Source organism: Lontra canadensis, unplaced genomic scaffold (assembly GCF_010015895.1).
Source record: "Lontra canadensis isolate GAN:19392208 unplaced genomic scaffold, GSC_riverotter_1.0 scaffold1, whole genome shotgun sequence".
Classification (NCBI taxonomy): Eukaryota; Metazoa; Chordata; class Mammalia; order Carnivora; family Mustelidae; genus Lontra; species Lontra canadensis.
Window position 1 is genome coordinate 87633003 of NW_022630995.1, and position 11996 is coordinate 87644998.

Here is an 11996-nt window from a genome sequence, read left to right on the forward strand (position 1 = left end):
AAGTACAGTTTGTATAGCAGAAACAAGGATGAACAAGGAGTTAGAAAAGGGGTGGATAGCATGGTAGGATCCTTAGGGAGATCTTCAGAGTGAGAGTGGGTCCAGTAAGTACAAAATTTCCTCTAAAGTCAAATATAAATTGTTTTAATTATTTGTACTTTTTTCATACCATAAGCACTAAGGATAATTAAGAGTTGGCTATTTACATTTTTGTAATCTTGTAGCTACAGAAACTCAAGTTTAGTTGATCAGATCATGCTAATATGCTCACTGGCCTACTTAGAAATTTGCCTTCTCTTTGTATTTTTTTTTTTTTCTTTGTATGTTTTTATGTCAGTGTTTCTCAAACTGGATAGCAAGCTATTAATGAGTTGTGAAGTTAACTTATTGGGTCAGAGCTGGTATTTTTGAAAAAGTGAAGTGGAATACTGGAAGAGTAAGGGTAGTATTGTTTCAAGAAATTTATATTTTAGCTTTATGTGTGTGTTTCAGTGTGTTCATGTGACTGTGCCAAGTTGCGATACAAAATGTATTTCTTACTGTGGGTTGAAGAAAAAAGTTGAAAGCCATTTTATTCTAGTTTGGTATTTTGAGTTTAGGATAGAATGCTTGTTCACTGTTAATAGTGAGGCTTTAAAATCAAGAGTCCTGATTCTTATTTTGAATTTTCAGATCTGTAATTCTTTTAATAATCTTGCTAGACACTCAGCCAAGCAGCCTTTTTAACCAATTCCAGTGCCCTTATTTGGGTTCCCATCCCTCATCTTCAGTCCTTTGAACAGTGCTGACTTAATTTTTTTTTTTTTTTTCCCTTCCCAATTTGTACTGCAGGGAGAAACTGACTGGCATGGGTAGATCAGTTGCATTAGAAAGTGTGCACTTAGATTATTATCTAATGTAATGATTGAGAAACTCTAAATATGTGGTTAGGTGGAGTGAAAAGGTGAGCTACCTGCATTAATACCAAATCCTCAGATTTATAACCAAAAACACACCTTATTTTTTGGTCTTCCACATTGGCTTTAACAGCAGTCCGTCAGTTTCTTCACAAGAGTCCATGTATTGAGTGACTACTATGAGCAAGGCAAGGATGGCCCACGTAGTTGTTAAAGGTTGTAGTTAATGGAAAGTGAGAAGAGAGGGGTGAGCTGCCTGGGCACTGGGTCATCCAGTTATTGTGAGGGTTTTGAGTGGTGGTGTGGTGAAGCAGACAGTGCCTGAGCAGAACAAACCAGTGGTTCCTAGGCTTTTCTCTGATCTTTGCTGGGTGGTTGACCTTATCAAGTAGGTTATTTAAACTGTTGGATTCTCCATGTCTATCTCTGTTAAATGGGGAAATTCCCACATAGTTATTTGGAGTGTGACCCATAGTAGTTCATGTATTATGTATTAATTATATTAAATGTATTAATTCCCCTCCCCTAGTCTTTCATTTCTTTTTTTTTTTTTTTTTTAAAGATTTTATTGATTGATTGAGAGAGCACTTGAGCCCATGCAAGTATGCCTATGTGCGAGGTGGGGGTGCAAATGTCAGGGGGTAGAGAGAGGGAGAAAGAATCTCAAGCGGACTCTACTCGGAGTGCAGAGCCTGACACAGGGCTCTATCTCACAACCTGGAGAATGTGACCCGAGCCTCAACGGGGAGTCAGATGCTTAACAGACTGAGCCACATAGATGCCTCATTTCTTCAATTACTTATACAGCTTTTCTTAACTGCCATTAAATACTGATAAGGTCCCATGTTGAGGTGAAAAATGACTACTTTTAAAAGGAAAGCATCTTTGGGGCCATGGTAGCTGCCTGAGAATTGATGCCTAGTGCTTAGTCTTAGTATGAAGTGGCTAGTGAGGCAGGAAGAATGGAAGAAGCAGAGCTGGCTTCTAGCCTCTGAAATTTGCTTGCTAAACTTTGTATTAATAACTCCATGTTACTATAAATAGCAGTCTTTTTGTTTCTTTGGTGTGCTTGTGCCTGGGCTATTTAGGATTATAATCTTGATTTGAGGAATCTCTATAGTTATTTTTTGGCCCTAAATTAACATTAAAGAATGCATTTTCTGGGTGCTGCCATTTTGATAGCTTCTTAGGACCTCTTGTCTTTATTTGTAGAATGAAGGGCTGGGTTAGTTAGCTGTAATTCCTTTAAGCTTTAACATGTTACTATTTCCAGGGGTTAGGTTTTCTGTTGTTTATTAAGTAATTTATATTCCTGAAAGCATTGCTTTGGTTGGTGGTTGCTTTTCCCTCCAACAGTGTTTATCAAGTTCCCCTGGAGATTTTTTTTTTTTTAAGATTATTTATTTATTTATTTGACAGACAGAGATCACAAGTAGGCAGAGAGGCAGGCAGAGAGAGAGAGAGAAAGGAGGAAGCAGGCTCCCCGCTAAGCAGAGAGCCCGATGTGGGGCTCGATCCCAGGACCCTGGGATCATAACCTGAGCTGAAGGCAGAGGCTTTAACCCAGTGAGCCACCCAGGTGCCCCACCGTGGAGATTTTGTTGGAGTTTTCTTCGTCTTAGGAAGGGAAGTGTTCCACTGAAGACTAGCACAGGCGGGTTTGGAGGATCTCAGGAAGGCACACAGGGCTCTGTGTTCTCTGCACACATTTTGCAGAAGGTGTGGCTGGACAAACCTAACCCCACTCCGTGGCTCTCCAAACTCTGCTTTGGTTGCCTTTGTTGAGAATACAGTGTCTCTTGCCTTGGAACTTGACTCACAAGCAACTGCAGGAGCCAGCCCCTGGTGCTTCTCACCTGGGAAACTGAAAATGCAGCTCCCCATGCCCCACTCCGAGCGAGTCTGATTCTAATAAGCCCAGGATTCTGAATTTGAAATAAGTGTCCATGTTGATTCTCATGCCAGGTGGGCTCTAAAGCCTGCCTTTTGAGAACCTCTGGTTTCCAGTGTGCTGCCTTGGCTGTTGGAAAGATTGACAGGGGAATTTAAACTTTATTTATGAACAGTCTTCCTCTGAGAATGGCAAGCCTACTTCTTTCTTGCTCATAATTGGGATGAATTTGTGATTTTTATGGAAACCAGGTGATTTTCTGCCTGGTGGGCTTGTCTCTCAAGTCAGGCAAAACTCAATGCTTGTCATTTTAAGACCACTTGCCAGAGGCCTTGTCAGAATTTGAATGTTATACAATTTAACCCTTTTTTGTTGGCTCCTGTATTGTGGATTCAGGCTCTTAAGCTAAAAACAGATTAAGTTGGATTTTAATATGTAAATATTTTGTGTTGTATAAATTAGGTAATACTTTAAATGTGTCTCACTCATTGGGCATGCAGATTTGGAGGAAAAAAATGAGTTTATTTTAGTAACTTGATTATTGCACTAATCCCTTTTTAATGTAATCATCACTACTCAGGGTGAGAAGTTTGGACCCTTCGCTGGAGAGAAGAGAATGCCTGAAGACTTGGATGAAAATATGGATTACAGGTTGATGTGGGAGGTAAGGATGACCTTGTTATTTTAAATATTTAATGTTTTTCTTTATACTATTCAGTGCATTTACAAGGCTAAGTTAATAGGTATTGATTCTAGTCGACTATTTAAACACTGGAATGTTTCACTTTTAAGGGACCCGAGTAACTTTAAAGTTTAGCATTGAAGAAATGCTGTTGAAATATCTTACTAGACAATTCTTCTAGAACTCTGAAGTTTACAGTTCATCATTGAAAAAGGAGTTTTCCATGCATAAGGATGTTTGGATTATAAAATAAGCATGTTCTTGGACTGGATTAAGAATTCAATTTCTGTAAATGAAATTAGACCTTTTCTTTAATTTTTATTTCCAAGTTGTAGTTCTGATTTCTTAGAAACAGTTCTGAGCTCTGTGTTGGAATGAAAACACCACTATATTTCAAGAACTGTGATTTTGTGGACAGTCCTTTGCAATCTGAAACTTCCCTAATGCAGGGATCTGTATATGCAAATGTACATCTGTATAAGAATTTTCATCTTAGTTTATGCCAAGTATATTTGTTGCTGTTCTTTTCTAGTCATTAGAAAAAGAAGGGCCTGAGGGATAGAAATAGAGAAGTAAAGGTATAGAGATTGTTGAAGCAAACACTTGGAAAAAACTCATTTCCAAGAATTGTATTTGGTGTGTTCCATGAGTAGGGTAGGGCTGAGAAGTAGGATCAGTAAATCGGAAAGGGATAGAATCAAGAGGTAGAGACTTACACATAAAAAGTGAAATAAGTCAAGCAGAGAGTTAATTATCATATGGTTTCACTTACTTGTGGAGCATAAGGAATAACATGGAGGACTTTGGGAGATGGAGAGGAGAAGTGAGTTGGGGGAAATCGGAGGGGGAGACAAACCATGAGAGACTATGGAGTCTGAGAGAGGAACTGAGGGTTTTGGAGGGGAGGAGGGAGAATGGGTGAGCCTGGTGGTGGGTATTAAGGAGGGAATGTATTGCATGGTTCACTGGGTGTGGTGCATAAACAATGAATTTTGGAACACACACACACAAAAATAAAATAAAATTAAAAAAAGTCTTTGAATGTGTATTTATCAGTTTGAGTCTGCAGAGCAACAGAACCAATAGGTTGGAGATATATAGATATAGATATAGATACAGATTTTTTTTTTTCCCCAAAGAATTGGCTCACATGATTTTTAGGGGAGCAAGTTGGAATCTATAGGGCAGGCTTTCAGGCTGGAAACTCAGATAGGAGTTGACTTTGCAGTCTTGAGGCAGGTTTCAGTTGACAATTAAGGCCTTTGACTGATTGGATGAGGGCCCGCCATATGCAGCATTGGTGGTAATCTCCTTTACTTACAGTCAACTAATTGTAGGTCTTAACCACATCTGCAGAATACCTTTACAGCTACAATTAGGGTAATAGTTGATAAATAATTGTTACTATAGCCTAGCCAGTTTGACACAGAAAGCCATTGTAGTGTATTACCTGCAAACAAAATATATCTATATATATATATTTTGTATATATGTATATATGTATATATATGTGTGTATATATATATATATATATATGTATATATATATATATATATTTTAAAGATTTTATTTATTTGACAGAGAGAAAAAGACCACAAGTAGGCAGAGAGGCAGGCAGAGAGAGAGGGAAGCAGGCCCCCCGCTGAGCAGGGAGCCCATGCGGGGCTTGATCCCAGGACCCTGGGATCATGACCTGAGCTGAAGGTAGAGGCTTAACCCACTGAGCCACCCAGGCGCCCACAAAATATATTTTTAATCATCATCCATATTGCTGAAACTGCTGGTGGTGGGGAACGATGCTTGAGGAAGAGATTCTTGAAAGATTTCTACAGTGCGGGTGATGGAAAATGGAAATTCATACTATAGTCCTCACTAGCAGTGGAAAATGTTTTTGATTTGCCTAAATTAACAAGCTGTTTTAGTTGTTTATTTTATAAATATAAACATATTTTTGGCGTCTTTCACTATTTTTCTATAAGGTCTTAAAATTTTCTCAGTAGTTAATTTTTTTTTATTGTGACGGTTTTCAGAAATCAAACATCTATGTGACAAAAAGATTGCCTAAATAAGTCATAAACATACAAATAGCAGTTATTTAAGAGGTTGTTAATGGCTTTTGATGTTTGTTCTGAAAATTTTAGTGTGATGAGTTCATGTTTTGCACAGCTAGTTATGAATTGTGAAGCAGATAATGATTGTAATTTTTATTTTGAAAGAAATCCTTGCCTATAGGAAATGCAGGCAGGCTGTTTGTGAACTGGTCCGTAGCTGACAGTGCAGCGGCGGATCACCTAGTTTTTTATGACCTATTCTCCTGGGCCTTTAATAATTTTACATTTGTACTTGTTTTCACACACCCCTATCCCTGTCCTCTCACTCTGCTGCCCAAAGAACTATTGATTTTATACATTGTAGGTTCAGGTAATGTTACATCCACTTAGTGATTGCTCTTCTCTGTTTTATTTTACTTGCTATTTAATATCTGGATTTTGAATAAGTAATATTTGTACTTTTTATGCAACTCAGAAGAGTATTGGTAAGAGTCTCCCCTGGTGAGCCTGTTCTTTTCACCTGAGACCTTTGATTCTTTTAAGCCCTTAGTTCACATGGCCTTCTACTCCTTCCTCTAGTTCTTCCTCTTCCTAGTCTGGTTTTCAGTTTGGATGGTCAGCCAGTCTTTGCTCTGCTTCTGGTGGCCGGGGGGTGGGGAGGGTGGGGAGCCGGTGGGTCTGGGGGCAGGACAAGGGAAAACCTCTCAGTAGTTTGCCTTTTGGGGGGAACATTTAAAAAACAATTAACATCTTTTGAATTCCTAGCCTTAATACTATTACTTTTAAGTTAACCAAATGAGCTGCTTCTCAGCCTTGAGTTTTATGAGTGAAGTCCATCATTGTTATTTGGCTTTGGAGGTGCCAGACTCAGAAGGAGCAGAGAGAAAGGAGAATAGCTGGTCCTTCTTCAGTCTTCCCCTCATGGAGCCATTCGAGTCCTCTCAGAGGGAAGCAGTGAGCTTACCCTCTCCAGTGGGTGCTTTGGGACTGGTTATTTAAGTCATTTCTAATTTGGCAGATAGCTACAAAGTGAACCACCTGGTGTTCTCAGACAGGTTGTCCTTCTCCAGCCAGTAGTTAACCTTGTCTAGTGTGGTTATGGCACATGAGACAGATCCTTAGGACAGTCTAGAAAATGGTGTCATGTGAGAGAGCATGTAGCATAGCCCTTCCTCAGTCTCTCTCTCTCTTTTTTAAAACAAATTAATTAATTAATTAATTTTTAAAAGATTTTATTCATTTATTTGACAGAGAGAGATCACAAGTAGACAGAGAGGCAGGCAGAGAGAGGGGGGGGGGGAAGCAGGCTCCCTGCCGAGCAGAGAGCCTGATGCGGGGCTCGATCCCAGGACCCTGAGATCATGACCTGAGCTGAAGGCAGAGGCTTTAACCCACTGAGCCACCCAGGCGCCCCCCTCAGTCTCTCTTTACACTTGGCTTATGGCCAGCAGTTCTGGTGGAGAAGGTCAGGAACCCTTAGGTGGCCATTTCATGCCAAGAACTTGGAAGGCCCAGTTAGGAATGAGCCTACATGTGTGTGCAAGCCCCTGTGGGTTCGGGACAGGATATAAAGGGATCGAATGGGATTAGTTGATACTGTCTGCTGCAACCTCCTTCTCTTCCTCCAAAAGTACAGGTAGGAAATTTATTGATGCCTACTGCTTCAGAGAATTCACCAGCACCTCAGCCTCATTCTGTGTTGGCCACCAGAATTTGAAATTCAGGTCTGAAGAGACTCCGTCTCATCTGTCCTTAAGGCTTGTTGGTAACCTCAGAATTTTGCTTTTCATTTAGAATTAGGTGCATTGGTAGAAGATTTCTTTCTTTCTTGGGCCTGAGGGCAATCACAGAGCTTGAGGTTGGAAACCAGTGCCTGATAGTAAATACTTCCTTCCCATGGATAGTATAGTGGCATGAGCCCAGGTGTCTGTATTGCATTCTATTCTGTAGAACAGTCTTTTCATCTACTTCTTTCCAGGTCATTTGGAGCTTGAGGTATATTTCCTTCCAGTCTGTACCTGCTCAAACTTGCTCTAAGACCAAAATCCATTCATGTACTGTGGCTAAAACTCAATCATCCTTTGTTTTGTAAATCTCCAAGAGCCCTTTTTCTATAATACCTTCTTCAGTATTTCAGGGCATAGTGCAAATACTTCCTCTTTAGGCTCTGGGTTATTATGCTTCTTGCACATACATACCCTTATATTTTGGTACCTGTAGAATACAATACAGATTGTACTTTTTCCCTCACCTGCCTATTATTCAGGTATTCCCAAAGTGGCTGCTGGTAAATCCAGTGTCTGTTTGAATCCTCCACAAACACTGTGTTCTGTTTTCAGTGGGTCTTCCTTTACTTTTCCAAGGCATCCCTTTGCATCGCCTGTAAGAAGTTTTTGTTTAGAAACTGGTCTGGTAAGTTCTTAAAACTCGGTGTCCTCCTTACATTTCTGGTGGAGTCATTCATTCCTATACTTTGTATCTATTGTGAGATCACAAAGGACTCAATCTCATCCCCCTTCTCCCACTCATGCTGGGTGCATGTTCTTCTCAGTCTTTGAACAGTTCAGCAGGTGTAGTCGGGTACTCAGTGGTGTGATCTGATGCAGGTTGAGCCAGAATACGTGCTACAGCTTAGTAATACTGATGGGTAGTAATACAGAGGATGGGCCTTTGGACAACACATTCTTGCTGTTAGCTAGTTAAGAACTCACATGCAGAATCCCAGAGAACCAAGTGAAATATCTAAATTCTGGGTGATGTTTTTATAGGAAAATATAAAATCTCTCTGACTTAGATACGGGTTGATTTCTTCCTATTAAGCCTTAGAAGAAAAGTGTCTACAATTTGGTAGAAAAGTAATCTCTATGCGTTAAGGAGACAAGCAACACAAGACTTAAACTTTGCTTTTTGAGAAGTCTGTGCTCCTACTCTTAAGGAGCTTGTGGTTTTGTAAGGATTCCAGAAGTAACACATTGTAGGGTGCATAAAGTATGAGAGGAATCAGCTTTACCTGTATGATTGTGACTTAATGACATTTTAAAAATTTTACATTTGTTTACTTTTCTAAATCTATTGCCTTGAGGATTGATGAGGAAAACTACATTTTTTATATCTGAGGCTAGCGGAATTACCAAGGCTATTAGTCATTACATTCTGCTTGGTAGCTGTATATTACAAAATGAAAAATAGCAAATAATCGTAGTTTTATTTATTTTTGTCAGCAGAAAAGATTTTGTACCTCTGGGTAAATAACATGCTTTCAAAAATACAGCTAGGGAAATATGATTACAAGATTTGTAAGTGTTTATAAGAATTGTTAATGTCCTACAGTTAGAGCAAGTTATTATTTCAAAATAAATGTATATACCAGGTGAACTGGTGCCCCTTCAGTGATTGCTCTTTAAATATGGTTGGTTTTGGGGAACTTCTTTCCCAACCCCCAGACCTTAGACACTGGTGATGTGTCCTAATTAATAACCCTTCTGTCTCTCTCTGATTCTAGCCAAGGAAGAATAGATAGGAGCCAGTTGAAGATTAAAATATCTACGTCATTACTGAGCATTGAGTAACTTCTAAGTTCTTGGCTCCAGAAGACCTGGATTGGAGAATATGACTGGAACCCACGGTCAGAGTGGGGACTTTATATTCTGCTTCTTAAATCCTGGTCTTTGCAGGCAAGAGGGGCCTGCGGAGTAGATTCTGAATATATTTGCCCTTTGACTGCGATGAGAAGTGTGGCCTGACTCCCAGGCGCTGTTTGTAGCAGAGTCAGAATGTGGGAGACCAGAGAGCCTGGATAGAGACAGACAGGTCTGCAGCCTGCTGTAGAAGGCATATCCTGAGACTGAGGGTATGTCTCCTTACTATAGTAGGGAGTCAGGCATAGAGAGGAATGACCATCAAGGTCTCAACAGTCAAATGAAGGCAAGGAACCATGGAGGAGAGAAACCCGAGGAAATATAGCTCTAATTCCTCTCTCTTTCAGAGGAGAAAGTAAGGAAACATGAAGAGAGAGGAGTAAGAGTTTTTGACTAAGAATATGTAAATGTAGAATTAATTTTTTTCTTCTCTCATACTGAAAAACAATAAGGACATTTAGAATATTTACAGAGAAAAAAATAAGCATTGTCTTTTTTTTTTTTTTTTTAAGATTTTATCTGTTTATTTGACAGACCACAAATAGGCAGAGAGGCAGGCAGAGAGAGAGATGGGGAAGCAGGCTCCCCGCCGAGCAGAGAGCCCAACTCAGGGCTTGATCCAGGACCCTGGGATCATGACCTGAGCTGAAGATGGAGGCCTTAACCCACTGAGCCACCGAGGCACCCTGGCATTGTCTTTAGATGACAAAAGTAGTCATGATAAATGAAGCATGATAGGATGAGTAAGAATACCAGGGTCAGTCAATATTCAGCCTGATTTTACCCTGAGGATTCAGTAAAGCACTTGTTCTCTTGGGACTTACGTTTTAGTAGGGAAAGTTAGACATAAAACATCCTTAATATGTAATACGATAGAAGTAGTGATGTGATATAAAGAAAATAAATGATATGAAGAAATGAAATGATATAAAGAAAATAAAATAGGGCAAGAAAATGCATATCAGATAGGAACTTGAACACATCAATATTATTGCTGAGATCTATGAAGACAGATTCAATACAAAAATGATTTGTATAACATCAGAGCTATTGTAGCAGGGAATACCAGAATGTCTAAGGTTCTAGAGGGAAAACGTGGAGAGGTAAAATGACAACCTGCAACCTCTTTTCACTTGGGAAATTGGATTCTGGATTATAAACAAGAGTCTGAACATCTGATTTCAGCCCATGTAGAGCTGAGTTGTTTGAGCATAGATGAACAGGTAGAGATTGGAGCTCTTTAAAAGAACTAAAAACATTGCTGATTCCCCTTCAAGACATTTGCAGAATTGTGAAACTGCACAGCAGAATGCTAAAGTTCAGTCACACACTTTCAAAAAGTGGAGTGTATCGGTGCCTTGGTGGTTTAGCAGTAGAATTCTCACCTGCCAAGAAGTGGAGTGTCCTGCAGTCTCATGTTGCTGAGGAGGGGCTCTCTGCACAGCGCTTTCAGTTGGAAGCACTGCAGTTCTGTGCTGTAGGAATGTCCTTGACTGAGAGTGGCTAAAGCCCGCCACACCTGCAACCCAGCCTCCAGTGAGCTCATTCCCTAATTAGTTTGTGATGAATGCTTTCTACTCTGCCTGGCAGAAGTCAGAGTAGACCTACTCTGGAGAAACATATTACCTGAATTCTCCAAAGTTTCTTAATATACAGCATCCAGCACTTAATTAAAAATGACTCAGAGCTAAGAAGGGTGCCTGGGTGGCTCAGGCACCCCTGAGCCCAATCTGATTCTTGGTTTCAGCTCAGGTCATGATCTGAGGTCATGAGATTGAGCCCTGTGTTGGGCTCCATGCTCAGCACAGAGTCTGCTTGAGATTCTCTCCCCCTCCCTTTGCCTCTTGCTCTGCTCTTTCTCTGTCTAAAATAAATAAAGCTTTAAAAAAAATGACTTGATGCTAAGAGATAGGATCATATGACTAAATCTGAAAGAAAAGCTGGACAATGGAAACTGGCTTAATAACATATTTCAGATATTGTATTCAGATATTGATTAGAATTAGCAAATGAGGCCTTCAAAATGATCATGATTGTTATGTTCTAGCAAATGAAGGAAAGATGAAACAGATGAAATAACGAGATGGGGAATCTTCCCAAAAAAATTAAGATGTATAGACGTCAAGTGGACATTCTAAGAGAGAAAAAAATATAATAACTGAAGCTGAGAACTCAGTATTTGAATTAGATATTAGATATGACAGAGCAAAAGATAGGTTTAATGAGGAGAAAAAAAGTCAATAGAAAATAATGAAAATGATGCCCAGGGACTAAAAATAAATACATGAGACAGTGAACATATCTAATATATCTGTAATGTTATGACTTTTTAGCATTTGAAGGGGAATAGGAAGAAAATGGGAAAGAAGCAAATTTGATGAGATAACGGCTGAGAATTTTCCAGAACTCTTTAAAAACCTTATCTGAAGAAGCTCTGTTAGTCTCAAGCAGCATCAGTGAATAAAAGCAAAAACAAAAAACAATCTACCTAGATGTATCTTAGTAAAACTGTTGAAAACTAAGGCAATCTTAAAGGCAGCCAGGAAAAAAAAAAAAAAGAGAGAGAGAGAGAGAGAGACCTTACCTTCAAAACACCGATAAATAAACCAAAAGATGATTTTTAACAGAAAAGATAAAATGGTGATAAATATGATGAACAACTGTATAATATCTTTAGGGTGATAAAAAATAGTTGCCAATCTAGAATTATATACCCAGCAAAAATATTAAAAAGTGAAGGCATAGTTATTTGAGCATCTTCAAATATAAACATCTTCCTGTGTGACTGGTGTTTTGGATTTATCTCACAGCATTAGTCTTAACCTTAAGTCTTTCTTT

General features: G+C 39.3%; 1 protein-coding gene across 2 annotated transcripts in view; it reads left to right on the forward strand.

Moving 5' to 3' along the window:
* PRDM5 (PR/SET domain 5) overlaps positions 1–11996 on the forward strand; it is a 216089-nt gene that overhangs the window by 24112 nt on the left and 179981 nt on the right. Inside the window, exon 2 of one of the 2 annotated variants that reach the window (XM_032858584.1) lies at positions 3368–3451. The exons of the other annotated variant lie outside the window; for it this stretch is intronic. Within the exon in view, the coding sequence (XP_032714475.1) occupies positions 3368–3451 (84 nt within the window). The remainder of the gene's footprint in view (positions 1–3367; positions 3452–11996) is intronic. 2 annotated transcript variants of the gene reach the window in all.